Source organism: Nomascus leucogenys, chromosome 5 (assembly GCF_006542625.1).
Source record: "Nomascus leucogenys isolate Asia chromosome 5, Asia_NLE_v1, whole genome shotgun sequence".
Taxonomy (NCBI): Eukaryota; Metazoa; Chordata; class Mammalia; order Primates; family Hylobatidae; genus Nomascus; species Nomascus leucogenys.
In genome coordinates this window covers 15713229-15733010 of record NC_044385.1, presented here as the reverse complement: position 1 = coordinate 15733010, position 19782 = coordinate 15713229, and the positions used below count along the sequence as shown (strand labels likewise).

The 19782-nt window shown below is 42.6% G+C and overlaps 1 protein-coding gene across 5 annotated transcripts in view; it reads right to left on the bottom strand.

Moving 5' to 3' along the window:
- Positions 1–1341: 1341 nt before the first annotated feature.
- Positions 1342–19782, bottom strand: part of SIPA1L2 (signal induced proliferation associated 1 like 2) — a 238632-nt gene continuing 220191 nt past the window's right edge. For 4 of the 5 annotated variants that reach the window (XM_012506652.2, XM_030812673.1, XM_030812671.1 and 1 more), the window contains 5 exons: positions 19231–19362; positions 7437–7490; positions 6760–6883; positions 5726–5807; positions 1342–2646 (listed from right to left, as the gene is read on the bottom strand). In XM_012506652.2, the coding sequence (XP_012362106.2) occupies positions 2500–2646; positions 5726–5807; positions 6760–6883; positions 7437–7490; positions 19231–19362 (539 nt within the window). In that variant the 3' untranslated portion in view covers positions 1342–2499. The remainder of the gene's footprint in view (positions 2647–5725; positions 5808–6759; positions 6884–7436; positions 7491–19230; positions 19363–19782) is intronic. The other variant, XM_030812675.1, reaches the window with a different exon arrangement.

Here is a 19782-nt window from a genome sequence, read left to right as displayed (position 1 = left end):
TTCCTCATCTTTAAAAAGGGAGTGATGATGGCACCTACCTCACAGGGCTGCTAGGTAGGTAACACAAAGTTCAACAGGACCTGGCACCCAGGAGCTATTCAAACAGTATCAGTGTTTATAATAATTACTTAAGGTAGCCTGTACTTAAGGTAGCAGGTACTTTTATTTCTGTCTTTCATGTTTGGAAGTGATCTTATGTCTGTCTCCCCATATTAGATTGTATGCCTGTGCACACAGGGGCCCTGACCCGTTGATCGCTGTTGGATTTTCAGCTCCTAGCATGCTGCCTGGTTCAGTGATGGGAAAGAAAAAAAAGGGAAGGAGGGAGGAAGGATGGTATCTATGTGGCCCATAAGGTCCTTATTCCCTGAAAATCTCGTCCCTGGCTGCATTTTGGAGGTGCACCTGTGCATTTCATAGAGGGCAGCTGCATGAAACAGCCTAGGAAGCCTACTGCTACATACACGGTGAGAAGGTTAATTGTTCAATATGCCTCTCATGTGAAGCCCATACGGAAAATTCCTTTTAGAGCCAATTCTAAGAGTCAGTTTGCTTCCTCTGATTTCTTGATATGCTTTTTGTTCTTCAAGGGTTGAGAGCAATGGAACTTACAGTGTTTCCCTTCACATCTGGATCCATGTTTTGTGTCTTCTGTCTTACATTGGATTCAAATTTACAGTTTACCTCTTCCTGATAATTTTTCAAACTCTTACTGTTTTTGTTTGTTTGTTTTTTGAGACAGAGTTTTGCTCTTGTTGCCCAGGCTGGAGTGCAATGGTGCTATCTTGGCTCACTGCAACCTCTGCTTCTCGGGTTCAAGTGATTCTCCTGCCTCAGCCTCCCAAGTAGCTGGGATTACAGGCATGCGCCACCACGCCTGGCTAATTTTGTACTTTTAGTAGAGACAGGGTTTCTCCATGTTGGTCAGCCTGGTCTTGAACTCCCAACCTCAGGTGATCCACCCGCCTTGGCCTCCCAAAGTGCTGGCAACACCAAAGTGTTATTTTATTTTATTTTTGTTTCAAAGGCAATCTTGGGTAAATTACTTCATTTGAACCACAGTTCATGTGGTTGTAAATGGGAACCCCACCTCCTACCTATGAAGGATACCATTGGGGTTAAATGAGATGGATGAAAAGTTCAGAGAATAGTGTCTGGCACACAGCAGCTACTAAAAACTGCTAGGTACTCCCCTTCCTGAAATAGATCTGGGATTCTATGAGAAGGCAGCTGAACAGTATTTAATACAAATCAAGGTACTAAATGACCTGAAATAAATTCACATACAGTCAGACTGTTGACGTTAGATCATACAAAATCTACAGTCACCTGACAACACCATTTCTTATGTGGACTTCTTTTAAACATTTATTAAAAAAGCAAAATGTATGTTCATCTCAAATCTAACAGTTAAAAATGGTAAAGCAATACAAACAACGTGTTACTAGCAGCATCCAGTCGTTAGAATCTCTCACCCTGCTTCTCGGTCTGATCTGTGCAAGCTCAGTCTCTTCTGAGCCTGCAGCTACCTCCCTCCCTCACCATAGTGCAGGCCAAACCAAATTTTATAAAATTAACAATTTAAGGTTAAATAAGCTTAAATAAGGGTGTTAAATACAAGACACTTCATCAAAGCTTCTGTACAAAGATAAACAAATCTGGCATTGTACAAGTGGTTCCGCTGGCTCACAGCACACAGGGAGGTTCTAGTGAGTAAGCAGATTCACTCTCATTTTTTTCCAGCAGAGCGACTATACAAAAGTGAACTAAGAGTTGAAGTGACTACTGACAACTCGGTGAGCCATTTACAAGGCATATGTATCTTTTTTTTTGTTTTTAATCAGAACACTGTTAATATTCAGGCACCATTTGTTCCTGCAAATAAATAAGTCTCTAAGGTAACTGCATCTGAACTAGTGTTAAACACAACAGTGCTTTTTTTTTTTAATCCCCCACAAAGCTTTTCCAACTATGTACTATGCCTCCTTTCTTATTGCTATGGTAATGTGGCTGTGGAAATAAAACTACTGTACATCCAAAAAAATAGAGCACCTTTAACATTAAAGTATATGTCTGATTATTTGTTCTCAGGTTTATTTTACAATACTAAAGCCCTAACTATGGTAAATTGCTTTACATCTCTACCAGGCCACCTCACATACAGGAAATAAAACTCAACTATCTTCCCTCTTGCGGTAAGCCCAAGCCAGAGCACTGTTTTAGCAGAGTCTAAAAGAAAAAGGTCTCAACTGTCGCCAGGGTTTACATTCATCTTCACACCAGGAGTTACATTCATTCATCTTCACATTGGCGCTGCTCTCTGCTGTGGCTACCGAGAAAGAGTCGAGGCTCCCCTATCCTGCTGTGGTGAATGGTGCTACACAGAATGGAACAGCAAAAACATCTACGATTGGCTGAAAGCACACAGAAAAACCATGTTTGTGACTTCAAAGGGACAAGGGGCATTTCCCAATGATCCCTTGATGAGGGGCGGACTGGCTAAGATTTTTTGTCGATGGTGGTGAAAAACCATTCTGTGAATTTCCGCAGCTGAGCTGTCGCGGTCTGGGACTCCTCCTGCAGCCTCATGTTGTCCTGTCTCAGGTGCTGCACTTCCGCTTGGAGAACGGCCTTGTCTTGTTTTTCCTGGCAGAGTAGAAATAAACTAAGTCACGGAGACTGACTGATGCATTCATTCCTCCTAAGCTGGGCTACGAGAATCTTTGATTCTTATTTTTACTTATGTACTTTTTGAGGGGAGAAGGGGTGACTTTCTTCAGTGAGGGGACTTTTCCGATCCTGATTCCTGCTGATGACAAAGGGATGGGAATGAACACTCCACACACCCTGTTCTTTCATCCCACTCTGCTCCCACGGGGTGCTACGATAGCCTTTATATAGGAAGGGTGTTCATCATAGTTTATATTACCCTCTATCTGAAAAAGGGAGACTACAGTGAGGTTAAAGGTGATACCCTTTGACAAATGCACAAAACTTTCTAAGTACAAAATTGGAATCAGCAGAGCTGTTACATATGTTTATAATAAAATACGTACTTAGGTCTCTCATTCCATCAAGCTTTCCTGCTCCACTATATTTCCATAATGACCCTTAAAGTCTGCCATTAAAAACTGTGTAAAAATAATCGAGACTTTCAGAAGAATCATATCTGGAGTTTCCAACATATAGCAATAAAAAAATGTATAGCACCAGTTTTAGTTCCCCCCTGCTGAAAGGGATGCCTTGCCCTAAATGGATAGAGGGGTCATTGTCAGATTGTAACAATCGGTATTTCTGTAATGGGATCTAACTCGACCACTAAAGCCACCACATGCCACCCCCAGCACTGTGCAGGAGCACTGAGTAGGGTGAGTGGACGCCCCCACCCTTGGTATGTCTGGTCCTGCCCTCAAGGCTTCCTCGTTTCCTGAGCCCTTCCGAGGCCCTCCCCAATACCACCTGCCTGGTCACTGGCCCAAAAGACACTGGTCCTCAGAGGAGGCCTCAATCAGAGCTGACCACTCACTTTGCTGTAAGGAGCAACTGCAGCCCACCCTGGATCCTGACTCTCCCCGGACATTCCTCACAACTCTTGGTCCCAAGACAGTCTGAGTCCCACAGCTCAGAACATCTCTGCTGCGACTCAGCTGCCCACCTCTCCACATCCCTGCAAACCTTTTATTGTGATCCATGGAACTTGGATTCTGCCATGAAGACCTTGTGCACGCTCAGTTTCTCCTCCTGAAATTCCCTTTGTCTTCGTGCTCTAAGTGAATCCTGGCTCCCTCCTGAGGACACCGTCCCCAGCAGCTCACTATGGGGGTCGGGCAGGCAGACAGTGCATCCCCTATTGTTCAGGCCACATCTCCGCTCCTTCCTACAACTCCAGCTCCTCTAAAAAACGTGCCATTAGTTCATGAGACCTGCTACCCCTCCTGGCTGCAATTATCTACGTATCCCCAGTCCCAACCATCATTACAGGAAGATTCTAGAATCTGGTTTGCTCTTTTCTCCCCATCCCACTCCTGTCATCTGTGTTGATGATTTCGAATCCACTGAGATATTCCATCCGACACTCTGGCCATTCAGCCTCTCTATCGCTTTCTCTCAGTGATCTTCAAACCCGGCCCTCCTCAACCCCCACTCCCATGACCACATCCTGTACCATGCTATTGTCAATGACTGCATCTCTTCCTGAAAGTTTCAAGTTCCTACTTCTTGACCACCACCTCCTGTCTTTTAAAAATAATTTCTCCAGTATCTACTCCTCTAGTAATGATAGAATCCATCAATCTTATCAATCTTACTCTTATTTTCATTGCCCACCAACACCTCCAACCCAGCCATTCTCCAGCAGTGACATTATTTCCCTTCAACCAGCCTGGACTCCAGGTTCTTTGGTTTATTCATGCCCTGTACACGCCCCAGGGTCCTTGTCTCTCTCTCTCTCTCTCTCCTCGTCGTGATTTCCTGTCTAAACCTTAATATTGGATAAATTCAACTCTCCAACGATTCTACACTTGCAGCTGGAGATAAGGTGACTAGCCATCCCAGCTTGTATGGGACTTTGCCGGTTCTAATATGGAAAGTTCCATATCCTAGAAAACTTCTCCATCCTGGGCAAACTGGGACAGCTGGTCACCCACACTGGGGAAAAAACACACAACCAGGAAAACAGGTATCGCTTTAACTTATGCTCCAAATTCAAACATGCTTTAGCTTTTTTTTGGCAAGTCTCCCAAATATACCCGGTTGGTTTACACGCTGTGGTACACCCATATCCTCTATCCACAAAGCTCTTATACTCCTTCCCACCACTCTTAGCTCATGACTAGAAAAAAAAGAAATAATCAGAGAAATTTGCCAACATCTCTGTCTGGACTCTGTGTATGTGAATGAACGTGTGCATATATGAACACACGCACGTGCACACATACTCTGCTCCACTCTGGTAACTATGTATGAGCTGTCCCTACTCCTATCCAAGGCCAGCTCCCTCCTTGTGACTAGATCAGAACTCCACCCACTTGCTCTTCATGCTCATCATGATTTCCCTCCCAACTGAATCCTTTCCTCAGCATTCTCACCAGCTACAATTTCTCCCTTCTTCATAAGCCAAACCAAACCATCACAACAAAAACCTTCCTGTGATGCCCTCCCGCTTGCTACTGCGCCCCATTCAATTTCCCTGGACAGCCAACTGGCTCTCCAGCACAGGGCTGATGGAACAGAGCTCAGCAAGTATATGTGGGATACAGGATTTAATTTCTTTTGAGGACGGACCATGTGCAGGTTGATGTGCACAGCAGAAGTTCTAAGGGCTGTGAAGCTGATTCAAGACAGAGGACAGGACTCATAGAGACCAGGCTTTCTGGCAGCAATGGACTCCTCTGAGGTCAGCTCATACAGAGTTGGTGCAACTGATAACTCACTGAACTAAAAAATGCTGGCCCACCATGCTTCTACTGCACACTGAAGATTAGCCACACCAAGGGCTCATCCTCATTTACTCAAATCCATTGAGATCCCTGCATCCCACAAAATGAAATACATCAGCTGCAGGTCAGCAGATGGAGTGAGACCTCAGGAGCATCTGTTTGTATTTATCATTGGTTTTTGGGTAAGGCAGTTTTCTTTCCTGAGTCTCTTCAATTTATCTGTAGCAGTTATAAGGGGCTGATTTTATAAGAGAAAGAGTTCTGATTATGCTCTTCCAACTGATTACCTTCCGAAGGTCGGTCTGGAGTTGTCGAAGAATTAATTCCAGCTGATTGACTTTCCCGGTCAGTGGTGATGGAGAACGCTCCCTAGCAAATAAGGATAGAATTAGAAAGATTCAAGAGAGTCAATTGAGCATTTTTGTTGGTCAAGTTTTCACTCGAAAAAATTATTTCATGTGCTTAGATCCCAGCAAGCAGATACATTATATTATGTCAGAATGGGAAAGTGTCCATATTGCTGATCTAGTGGAAAGCCCATTCTGGGACTTTACTGATTTAAAAAGAGATCCAGAATCTCTATAGATACACAAGTTGGTAGGAACACAAAAGATATATTATTTAAATTGGTTTAGCCAATGGAGACAAGGCAGACCCAAATGAAGTCCTGAGAACTAGTCAATTTCCCCAATTGGCCTTTCCCTATGATAACAATATTATGAAGCTCGTTACCAATGTGAACATGCAAGTTAATGAAGTTAATTCCAAGTTCTATATTCAACTCACATAGAAGTTGGAATTAAGAATGGATGACACAGGTAAAGAATACACATTTCACGGGGAATGAACATGTCATGAATATAGGGGAAAGAGTGGGGTGTTCCCAACATATTTCAATGGAGGGCATGAGGCCGGATCAAGGACCAGGTTCTGGAAGGGGTCATGCCCTGGGCTGCTGAGCATGTGCAGCCCGGCAGGTGGAAGGCCAATCAGCGAGTTATCCCTGCCTGGTGCTGTTGCAGTAATTCGGCAGCAGACGCTGACCTTGAGGCCTCTTCTTGCCCCCTCTGACAGTGAGGCTCGTCACCGTGGGCACAGGGTCACAAGTCTTGGCAGGCAGGGTGTGCCCATAGAGCAGAGTGGTCATGCAGCCAAGAGCGGTCTCCCACAGCAGGGCAGGGAGCCAAGTAGTCCCACTCAGTCACTTCTCTGGATTCTTCAGGACTGGGAAAGGGCATGGTGCAATATGGTCGCCTGCCTGGCTCAGGGCTAGTCGGTTAGCCGAACAGCAGGAGGGAGGGGTCCACAGGGGCTCACATACCCAGTTGTGTCCATGAACTCTTTGCCACTGCCTGGATCTACACATAAGGGCAGCTCTTGGGCCCCTTCCAGGTCTTGCCCATGCTGCATATCTGTCAGGGTGCAGAAGGATGCCACCCTCTGGTCTGGGGAGGGGAGAAACACACACAGAAAGGAGGGTTAGTAATCACTGCAAAGCAATGTTTCTTTGTGGAAATGCAATAGCTAAATAAAATCTTTTCCCCCCTTCAAACCAGTTACTGCCTTGTTTTGGAACAAAACAAAGAAAAACAAATTCAGGCAAGCTTCTGAGAAGGAGAAAGCATGGAGATTGGCTGTCCTCCTACTGGGCTGTATGGCCTATGCACATCACAGCCATGGGGACAATTAGCAGACACTGGATTTGCTAGAGCCAATTTGCTTTCTTCTCTCCACATCCCAAGAAATGCCAAAGCTGCTGGCTATGCATGAAATAATAGTTGGATAATGACTCGACTGACAGAACCAAGGAGAGGGACCTCTCTCTCAAGTTCTCCCCAAACCTGGAGAAGGTTCTGGAGACAGAACAGCCAGGACACATGTCCCGCTGTGCACCCCCAACCCTCAGAGCGTGAATAACCATGCAGACGTGCAGACACATGAAATATACAGAAAAGGTTACAGGATATCAGGAGCCAACGAGCAGCCCCAGACAATCACCTAGATAGGACGTGTGGTGACAGAGCAGCCCCAGTTCTTCATCTGAGTCAAGACCTGAAATAAGATTTAGAATTTTCCTATGAACAGGAGTATCTCTCTATATTTGAGAATCTCGGGGGCCCACAAAATGCGGTTGTGTGAAGTACAGTGTGTGTGTGTGATGGACCAGGGGAAACCCTTGAGGGCCAGTATCATGTAACTCCAGTGCAATGAGATAACACATTTCATATTTTCACTGTTGGTTGGAAGCAGGGCTGTAGGGTACAACAAAGACATGTGGTATGCCATACACACATGGATCCAACCATGAGCATACCCAACTGTGGGCTTACTTAAATGACTCACTCCACAAATCCAAAGAGAGTGGTGGTGAGAGAGATTAGCTAAGTAATCTCACTAGAAACCCTTAAAGGAAGATCTGAGGGGCTCACTATGTATAGCAGTAGTACCAATGATCAGTATGACTACAGTGCCTTATCTTAGCACAAGGACATTTTTATTCTTGGCACTAGGAACTTAACATTCAATGTTTTAAGAGGTCGGAAGGAAAGGGAATAGAGTAGTCTTAAGAATAGATGCCAGACTGGCCCGGCTCTGGGGGCTGAGCACTGACCAAGAACAGTAATCCAGAAATGCTGAATGGCATGCAGAAAAATATTCTGTTTTTGAACCACGTGGAAATGAGAACCTAGCAATCTATTCCATGATCACTTCACCCTCATTCCCTGGAGTCTCTCTGCTTGGTTTCTGAGCACAAGTAAGTATCTACAGTAGGAATCTGTGGTATACAGCAGGCGTGTTAGTGCTGTGGCGGTCCTTTTCCTATGAACTGGTTAATGCTGGAGAGACTGCACTTGGAGCTGTGTCAGGGGTGCTCCGTTCTTAATTTACCCCACTCTGCCTCCCTCTGGCTGCTGGACAAGCCTCCTAATGAGGCTACCTGCTTGTTTGCTTTATGGCAGGTCATACACTTCCAGTTAATTAAAAAGGATGGTCACATTGAAGCTGCCAGGAACATATGAAAGAAAGCCAAGGCTGTAGGCTGTGGCCATGGTGCTGAAAGCACTGTCAGTGCCCCTGACAGAGGCCTGGGCCCTCCTGAGTGCACCCAGCTACTGATTGCATTGAGAGTTCTCCATCCATGTGGCTCCATTTGCTAACACATCTGCCCTAGGCAGGCAGATGTCTTCCAACTAATTCTGTAAAGCTCCACACATCAAATCTTCCTTAAGATGATAAACATTCTATAACTACACATTCCTGAGCATCATGTTACCAATTCGGTACTGCATAGTAGGCTTTTTGCATAAAGTAATTTGCAATTTAATTAAGATCAACAACATAATTGGGGCCCTGCCAACTTCTACATATGATGTGATGTGCACAGCAGAGCTGGGGGCAGAATCCTGGCTGGGCTTGAGCTGCTCTAGGGGCTGGGTGGGGAGGTCTGGGCTGCAGTGGTGTCCAACATAACCCTCTGTTCTGTAAAGAGCCCAGAATATGGGAACACATCACATTTTAAAAAATCTTTAGGAGATATATTTTCATTCCATAGTGACTTTACTGACCAGAAAAGGAATGGAAAAGAAAACGGATAAAAATTTGTCTAACTCTTTAGGAGTTTCATTGACTCATCCTCGTTTTATGCAAGTCAGTGATAATTCAGTTATGTTTCTTTCTCAATGTATGTTGGTCTGGTGGTCAAGTCTAAATACTTGGATGAACATGCCTTAGCTTCCTTCATCGGTTTTTACCTTAATTGATAAAATACCCACATATTTAACAGAAACAGAATTTGCTACAGTCAGTCATTCAGACATTCCCTAGGGAGAAACAGGGTCCTACTGGTCAGGAGGCAAGAAGCCAAGACTAGAGTTTTGCCAGCAATGTAATTTCACAAACAGGATTTCACTTTGGAATTGAAAAGCTTGGGAGGCTGAAATGCAAAGAGAATGCTATTTGATTAAGTATGGACACCAAACTACTTTATAAAATAGCTAATCTTAGAGACAGTTTCCAGGGGAAGCTTTATGCCCCTACAGCTTATTTCTGTAATGATAAATATTCAATAATCAAGCAACTACTGAGATAGAATCAAATGGCACCAACAAAACCATCACAAAAGACAGGTGCAAGAATAGGAGCTTCATGTACATGGTCATGGTTGGTACAGATCCAATCACCCACACTCCACATGTGCAGCCTCTTCGGTTTTCTTTCCCGTGCGAGCAGATCTGGCTAAGGTGGAACGCTGGGCATGGCTGACACACAAAACAATCCATCCTTTAAAATAATCTTTTAAAAAACCTTATTTCAATGTCAGTTTCTTATTTTTAGTGCATTTCGCACTAAACAAGAAGACGAATAGTCAACAGGCTATTCCATATCCTAGGGCCAAGACAGCAAAACAGATGACTGCAAGTCACTCCCATGACCCCGTCTAGGATGCCTGCAGCAACAGGAACATAAGGCCAAGGCTGGATTGGCAGGGGTGAATGGTCTGATCAACACGTTATGTCTGTTGAACATAAGGCCAAGGCTGGACTGGTGGGGGTGAATGGTCTGATCAACACGTTATGTCTGTTCAACATAAGGCCAAGGCTGGACTGGTAGGGGTGAATGGTCTGATCAACGCATCATGTCTGTTCAACATAAGGCCAAGGCTGGACTGGTAGGGGTGAATGGTCTGATCAACGCGTCATGTCTGTTGAACATAAGGCCAAGGCTGGACTGGTAGGGGTGAATGGTCTGATCAACGCGTCATGTCTGTTGAACATAAGGCCAAGGCTGGACTGGTAGGGGTGAATGGTCTGATCAACACGTTATGTCTGTTCAACATAAGGCCAAGGCTGGACTGGTAGGGGTGAATGGTCTGATCAACGCGTCATGTCTGTTCAACATAAGGCCAAGGCTGGACTGGTGGGGGTGAATGGTCTGATCAACACGTTATGTCTGTTCAACATAAGGCCAAGGCTGGACTGGTGGGGGTGAATGGTCTGATCAACACGTTATGTCTGTTCATAAGGCCAAGGCTGGACTGGTGGGGGTGAATGGTCTGATCAACGCGTCATGTCTGTTGAGGGTGAGGAATAGGACGATAGTGCCTGTCCCAGATACATGCCAAATGGGACATCCAAGTACGAGGCTAGGTTAAATTAAACCTATTTCCACAAATAAAGCTGTTCTAATATGTCTTTGTTAGAACTGCAAACTAAAGACAAAGTAGGGTTTTGTAGCTACATGTAGAAAATTAAAAGTTTTGATTCTGACACTTGTGCTTATTGCATTGCAGAAAACTGACTTAACTGGCCACTAGGAAAGGAAAAAAGGCTGCACTGTACTGTTTTCCACCTAAAATTCTCTGGTTTAGACTTTTGGAAGCCCATCCATGCATGTAGAAAGATAATGGTCTAGTATCTGCCTATGAGTAATTAACAAGAAAAAGTCCTGAAATAATTCTTTATTTAAGAAACAACTATTGCATTGGCCTGAAACCATTTTAATTTACTTTTGAGATAATTTAAATGGATTTACTATTCCAAATTTGACTTTGCATTTTTCATCCATGTGGTAGTCATTTTTCTTTCCATTTTTTTTTTCATTAATTATGTTACCATTAGGAGTTACTCAGTAAGTCACATTTCGTTTATAGTTGTACACACACACACTCTCTCTCTCATACACACAGTGGTCAAATATCAATAACTATAACAACTTTATCAACTTTAAGCTGAAGCTTCATAACAGAAAAAGTTCTCATCATAAAAAGGGATGTTTATTATGCTCTGTTTAAGAAACCAAGGGCCTAAAGAACACAACAAATTAAAGATACAGACCTCGAATTTTTGGAAAATATGGTTATGTGGAGCATTTCATTGCCACAGTGGTGCCTGGAATGTGAATTGTTAACTCTGCATGTGTCTTTCACATTGATATTTGCACAGGAGCACACACACAGGTCCATGCTCCCAAACAGCTATGGGAAGATGGCAATCTCCACCACCAACTGGGGAAGTGTGGAAACCTAGGAGGACAGGCCTTCGTGGGGCAGCAACATGGAATCCAGAGTCTAAGATCACTAATTGGTGATTTTACCTTTGAAGCCTGTGTTCACTGAAAACAACATCATCCATTCAACAAATGCTAAAAACACACCAACTGCCTCTTTCTGATATTCTGATGAATGAGAGCTACTTGAAATCCTAGAGCTTTTGAAGAGACTCCACTTCCCCTCCCCAGCTTCACTGTTTGACCCATAGCCAGGTTTTCTAGTCGGGTTTGTTCCCATTACCATGTTTAACGGGGGATGAAAGCCATTACATACATTATCTGGTACCCCCAAACTTGACATGATTCTACATAACAAAGGGTATGATGAGCACTGCAGGGTGGCAAAACTATGATCTTACTGAACTAGATACAACCATCAATTTCACTTAGGAATTCTGACATGTAAGAAGGACATGTCTTGCCCTCCAACAAACAAAATAACTGCATACATTAAAACAAAGTCTAAAATGTGACTCAGCCAGCTTTTCAAACTTGACCTTACAGCATGGGGGATGCACAGGGCATCCAACTTACTTTTGCCTTCTTAGACCTATGAAGGACCGTTTATTGTTGTTTTTTTTTAAAACTGTTTGTGTAGGGATATGTTACTTGATCACTTAATTTTTTTAAATGCACGATATTTTTCTATTGGAAGCTTTTTACTTCTTTTTAATAACTTTCTGTCAGCAAATTCTCAGGAATTAGATTTCTGGTTAAAAGGTGGGTACAGTTTTCTGGCACTAGTAACATATTATCATATTGCTTGAACAAAAAGATGGATCACTTTATAATCTTTACAATGATACCAGCTGTGAGTATTCTTCATAGCTACCTAGAGCTACTGTATCATTTTTCATATTCAAAAAGTGTGAGCTGGTAACTCATTATTCTTTAAATTTACATGTGTGGTTGAACATTTTTCACCTTCTTATTTATTGTGCATTTGTCTTTTGTGAAATTTATATTCACATTCCTTGACCATTTGTTTACTGTGGGTTTGGTGTTTTTTTGCTGGATAAGTTCCTTTATGTACTTTAGGTATCCTGGTTTTACCTATCACATTCTTTAGAAATCTTTTCCTAAAGTCCAATATTTCCTCTTTTATTTTAACATTCTCTTTCAGGCTCCCATAATTCTAAATATTTAAATACCTTTATCTGACCATATTACATTTTCTATGTTCTCTCACTACTACATAATTAAAGCATAATCTTGCTTCCAAAACCACAATCTGACTTTTACTTTTTCTAAAATCGACTTTTTAAATACCTAAATCCAAATGGAATACATAAATTCCTTACCCATGTAACTCTTAAATATATTCAGATTTCTGTCTGAGCTCTTAATTTTTCTTCAAAAAATTTTTATCCCTATTTTTGAATCATGCTGTTTTAATTATTATCAAGTTACAATAGATCTTTTGGTTGAATATCATTTACCTATTTTCCAAATGGAGGCAAATTTAGTTTTTCAACTATTTTTCTTGAAATTGCATTAATTCTACAAGTTAATTCAGGAAGAACCGTCATCTTTACTATGAAGCTTTCTATCCATTTCTAGTCTTATATATTAAGACTTATCAGATATTAAAGCGTTCCTTGGAATTCTCTCATAATTCTGATGGCTTACTTCTCAAAGAACATGTTAATTCAATCTTACTGATATATCTAAAGTGTCTTGTGATTATTACAGTGGAAAGCTGTCTGCAAAGACAGCTGCCAACAACTCCTCCCTCCCTGTGTGCACCTGCCATCAAGAGGTAGAGGTAGAGTCTATGTCGCACCCCTGGAATACCGGCTTTGTGAACTACTTTGGCCTAAATAGAATGTGGTGAATATAATGTTCTGGGACTTTCAAAACCAGGCCTTAAGACATCACAGAGCTTCTGCTTTTGCTCTTCTAATTCCTTAAGCCCCATGTGAATAAATACAACTACTCTGCTGAAGGCAGGGGTCTCACTAAGCCTCAGCCATTCCAGACACAGACAGGTGAGTGAAATCTCCTTAATGCTCCAGATCCAGTTGAGCTGCAGCTGCATACAGCTGCCTGAGTGACCCCAGCTAAGATCATATGGAGCAGAAGAACCACCCAGCTGAGACTAGTCAACCCAGAGAATCATAAGAAATAATCAACTATTATTTTTAGCCATAAATGTTGGGGGTGGTTTGTTATACAGCAATAGGAAACTGAAAAAATTAATAACACTTTGAAATTATACTTATAAAAATATATTTCAAAATACCTAATTACCTATTTTATACTCTCTAATTAAACTTCATTTTGATCTTTTGTATTTTCTATGTATAAAACCCTATCTAAATTTTTTTTTATCTCCAACATTGATCCCTTTTTTCTTTGCATTCCTTGTTTAAATATCAAAGATTCCAGTATAAAAATTAAAGAGCATGGTCTCAAAGAGTATACTTGCTTAGTTTCTGGACATAAGCAATCTGCTTATAAACATTTTCTATTAAGTACTACGTAACCATTTGAAATAAAGTAGATATTAGTCTTTGGGGGTATCTCTCAAATCTTAATTTTTAGAAGAAATAGGTTCTAATTCTATTAGATATACTTTTTTAGGACAAATTGATATAGCTTTTAATTATTTCACCTACTGTAACTTTTTAATTAAAGTTTTTCTTTTATTAAACTAAACTCTTGCCAATAACAATGAATAATCTTTTCAATTTACTACTGAATTTCATCTAAGCTTTCTCATACTAATATTAAAGACTGCGATTGTCTTATAATTATCTTTTGTGTGTGTACGTGTTTATCAGGAAAGAATCCTATCATAAAAGAAGGCTGCTTCTGAATTTCAAAAAATATATATATATACAAGGGCATCATTACTCTTTGAAACTCTGAAAACAATTAACTGTAAACTTATTATTTTCAGGTAGTATATTTGGTATTTGGGCATATTCCTGGGTGACTTTTTCAATGCCTTCTACACCTGGGCCTTTGACCGTTTCTTATGCTCCCTGCAATGCTTTCTTGCAAGAAATAATCTAAGTACCTTATCCATCAAATGTATTCCTATATAGCTGCTTGACATTCCTTAGTAATTAAAAAAATCTCTATGTCTCTTTTTTAAAATGTCATCCAGAGAATATATTAATTAGAAAATATACAGGACTGAGATCCACATGGGGCCAGAAGCTGGGGGTTAGGGTGGTGTACCAGTATTTTGTGCAGAAGGAACCAGCCAAGTAGGCTGCCAAGGTTTGCAGAAAATTATGTGACCAAGTGCATCATCTTATACCATTAGGGTAAAGACAGAAAAGAAATTTTCTGGGTAAATAAAGAGCCCCACAACTGGGATCAGCCAAGGTGGGCACGTTGTGTGTATGTGCTACAGTGAATTAAGGAGGGTGTTCTGAGCTTACATCTCTAGACTGTCCTTTGACAGGTTTCCTTCTGCCTCTACAGCTAATTACTAATACTGTATATTTACATATTTAGATTTACAGGAAACCAAGTTGTTGAGTAAGGACAGGGTCTCGTCTTGACCAGATTTTATGGTTCAGGCTGGCCTGGTTTGCATTATGGTGCGGAGTGCAAGACCCCAAATGATCACGAGGTCTTCATAATCCAAGCCAGGGAGAGGTAATAACGTACCTATCCTAGAGGTAATAACAAGTCACTGCAGTTGGTCTGGGGTTTGAGGGGTAAGGCAGAACCCACTGTCCTCTGCAGGGAGATGGCACAGTTCTGCACAGGTCATTTTGGTCCCACTGTCTTCTTCTCATGTTAACTTAACCTCCTTTCTAATATGGTTCATTTGTACTTTTTATATTTTGGATCAAATTTGCTATTGGTTTATCAATATTCAAAGAAAAACTGAGGTTGTTAGTCTTATTTATAAATTGCAGTATAATTTCATTTGCCAGTTTTTTTTTTTTACAACTTACTTTATTCCTTTTCTTTGTGTGTTTTTCTTTCACAGTTTTTGTAGAATCTTTTTGAAATACAGTTAAGTTAGTTAATTTTCCCTTTTCTTCCATTGAAATAAATGTTTCTGAAACATATTTTTCTTTAAAAACTACCCTCTGTCTGGGTGTAGTCCAGATTTAGGAAGCACCTTTTTCATGATCCTAAAAAAACTGCTCTTGTCATATTCATTAATTCTTCCCAGCATAATTATTATTACAGTAACATTTAAAACTTTCTAAATAGTCAGATTTTTGTGTTTTGCTTCTCTTTTTCTTATTTAATTCTATTATCACTGCCTTATAGTCAGCAATGTGGTCTGGAAACCCGCCTCCTTTTTGGAGGGAGCTTACTGAGTCCTTGTGCACAGAATACCTGGCTCTCACCCACAACTCTACCATTTATTCATTTATTATGGTCCTTGCACTAATAGAGTTTAAACATTTAAGTAGTCATGATTTGACAGCTTAATTTGGTGCCTCTGCTCTATTCTTAAGTGGTATAGTAAAATCTAAATTATTAAACTCGTGTCCAATGTCAATTTTAGCCCTTAAATGAAGGTGAACATATCATATGCCAAAATGTGTAGCATAAATGAGGTAGACCAATGGGGGAGAGGCAAGTCTGCCAGGGATCAATTACACTATTGGATTTTATAGGGATCATGGGATCTCAATCCAATGGGCAGGTAAACTCCATTTTCCAAGCCTATTTTCAGATATACTGACTGAAATATGGGCACGGGATTATTCCAGGGAAGTCTGAGGCAATAAGCCTTTTGAACTGCCTTTGTTAGTTTGTAGCAGTGACATAAACAAGCACATGGACATGTTTTGGGTTATCTTTTCTTTATAATGTTTACTCTAGCTCAGAAATGGCCTTGGGAACTAGTACAAAAAAATAAAGCCATGAGCAGGGCAACTGGGTCATCTACTTGAAGACATTTCTCTTTAAAGTGCTAAGGAGATTGATCACGCTCATCACCACCATGAAACTCATGAGACAGGGGAGCAGGTCACTGGGATACAACCTGAGGCAACACTGATACAAGGGAATGTGATTAGCTAAAGGAGGCGCACGTTCTCAACCAAATTTTCATAAGCTGGCTACTGTCTCATCATGACATGCCACCCTATGGAGTAGCATCAAAAATTAAACATGGCATTAACTCCTTCCACATTATTTTATCTATCAATGTTAGGGGTCAGTGGTAACTCCTTCCACATTATTTTATCAATGTTAAAGCTCAGATAACCAAAGTCTTATCCTTTGGCAAATAGAATACTACATTATTTTCTGTTTAATTTAGGCATTCATGTACCTGAGGGCACTGGCTAGGGAGAATTTCCATGTCATACTTTTTCCCTTCTGTGCCAACTACCACCTATACTCTTACTTCAGCTTAAGAAATACTTGTTGATAACGAAACCACAGAACCAGAGGTTTAGGACTAGGTGAAGCCTTCCTGACAGGTTCTTTGGTTTTTCATTTTATAGATGAGAAGACTGAAGCCCAAATTAATTCAGCACATGTCCAGAAGGATTACTGTTTAACATTCACCGAGTTCCTATTTATAAGAGACCTAGAACAGTATTGGGACAAAGTGTGGATGTCATAGTAGCTAAGTGACTTGTCCAAAGGCCTATGGCCCAGAAATGGCTGAAGTTATGACCGAAATCCCTAAATTGATCATTCAGTCCATGCACCATTTTGCCTTCTCTAATCCCCTGAAAAAAATGCATTTTCTAGCCGTCATTTTATTCTGAAGGAATATTTGAAAGGGGTGGTAGGGAACCAAGTAAAGACATAAACGAGGGTAGATACAGAGATAAGGTGATAAATATTGTTTTAAATCTGAAAGTTGATCACAAAATACGAAAGGATCTAAGAGGTCGAGAGCTGTGCTATGAGCTGGGATAGTTCTGGGCTGCACAAAACTGTGTGTATTGAATACCTACTTACTCCTTGTTATTAGCACTTCTCCTTTGGTTATCTTGATATGTATTTGATAAATATAGATAACATAATAAAAGAGGCAGCCTTCCCTTAAGAAACTCATCTCTTAAGAGACAGGCATGTGAATGAAGCAGAATTCAGTGTGTTAAGTACTCTGCAGATAGTTACACAGTGAGGCCACACAGAGATCTTATCTCTGGTCTTACCTCTCCTGGGGCAGAAAGATCTGGTCAGAGTGAGAGACTGTAGTGTGTAAAGAACACCCCAGGGAAAGAGAAAATGGTGTTACCTCCCCGCTGGGTTGCTCTGGACAGAGGTAAAGATAATGTCCCTGTGCTCTGGTGCTGGGTCATGCCCAAGAAAGTGCTAGAAGCATGCGGAGCCCAAGAAACAACCAGACCACCAGCCTGGGGCTTCTAAAATATGCAACTAACTTCTGGTAACACCAGAGAATGAGGGTCTCCCCACAAGGCAGACAGGGCTCTTCTGAAATTTCTACAAGGAGTGAGTGGTTTGTAAAGAAAGCAGTCTAGTTCCTTCCATTTAGGGAGCACTGAGCGCATATTTATGCGGCAGAAGCTTCCTCCTAGCAAGCTGCCTTTTACCTACTTCCCTCGTGTCCACTTGAGAGTGGATTCCAACTCCTGTTCCCAGAGGCTCAGGACCAGAGGCGCTGATACCAACTGGGTAGAGCGAAGCCACCATCGGGCCTCCCTAATGTATTAAGCTAGTCACAGATGAGGGGCAGTGAACCCCCAACCTTCTGCATTTTGACTTCAAATGCACCTCCCCTCCTGGGAAAAGAATTTGATTGTTTCCTGAGGCCTGGTGTCACAGGTGATGGGGCTGTGCAAGCAGAGACTGAGAAGGGAAAATAAATGGGGAGTGAGGAATAGAAGGAAGGGCTCTCAGGCCTGAGAAGGCAGCAGTGGACTCAGGCGCCTCCAGGATGCTGTGACTGGGTTACATCATGAGAGTCTCACAGAGCGCAGGGCGTTAAACAGCCCCTACTAGAACGATCCTGCCTCCTTTGTCAGTCCCAGCTGCCAGGTTTCCCAGTGCCAGAGCCTGCCATCGTAAAAACTCACTGAAGAATGCAGCGGCAAAGAGCAGAAAGTCGTAAGTCATGATCCCGAGGGCCCCAGGTTTACACAGTATCACCGTGAGGTCCTGAGGCTGCACGTGAAGCAAGCATCTTCCTTGTTTTGTCTACCTTTATCTGCGAGCTGGACAAAGGTGTTCCTGAAGGGGTAGCCTCAACCAAAAATGACAGAAGACGGTGTGGCAACTGGATGGCTCTCAGAGACTGGCTAGCCCACCTACCCTCACTGACCCACATTTTAAGAGGAGGAAGCTGAGGCCTCGACAGGTAGAGACACTCGCATGGGTCAAGCTGATCAAGCTGGAGTCTGTGTTTACACCAAGTGAACGGACTCCTCGGCCTGTGCTCGTCCAGCAAAGCCCAGCAGCTCCCGCCTCCTAAATGTGTCCCCCACATTATACCTCAGTACGCTATGAGGAAAGACGCAAGGTGCTCTCCATACAATCACCTCTACTTTTCAGATAGGAAACAGAGGTCCCACCCAGGTCACACAGATGGTGCCAGAGCTAGAATTCAGGTTTTCCGATTTCTTGCCTAGTGCTCCTTTTACTAAATGACATGGTCTCCCGTAGGAAATGTCCTCAGTCATAGCCCAAGCCAGTCCCTGCTTTTCATCGTCCAACAAGGCAAGGCATTCAAAACTTTGACCAGATGATGGGAGACAGATGCGCTCCCCTAAGACGCCACACAGGCCCTGCAGGAAAGCACTCCCAGGGTAAGGGGTGAGGCCAGAGGCTGGTGAGTTTTTACCTTCAAATGCCCGTGCAGCGTCCACGAGGTGGGTCCAATCTAACCCTGTGGCTGTGTCCGGGAGGGGCATCAGGCCAGGATCTGCGCACTTGGACTTATCTGATAAGGACCCATCAGAGAACCAGAACTCATCTAAACAGAAACAAAACCAGAGAGTCTGTCAGTCAGTCACAGCACGGGCACCATCCCAGACTCAGTCAGAACAAAGGCACCAGTGTCCCTCCCAGAGTCACTCAGAACACGGGCACCACTGTCCCTCCCAGAGTCAGTCAGAACACGGGCACCACTGTCCCTCCCAGAGTCAGTCAGAACACGGCACCACTGTCCCTCCCAGAGTCAGTCAGAACACGGCACCACTGTCCCTCCCAGAGTCAGTCAGAACACGGGCACCACTGTCCCTCCCAGAGTCAGTCAGAACACGGGCACCACTGTCCCTCCCAGAGTCAGTCAGAACACAGGCACCACTGTCCCTCCCAGAGTCAGTCAGAACAGGCACCACTGTCCCTCCCAGAGTCAGTCAGAACACGGGCACCACTGTCCCTCCCAGAGTCA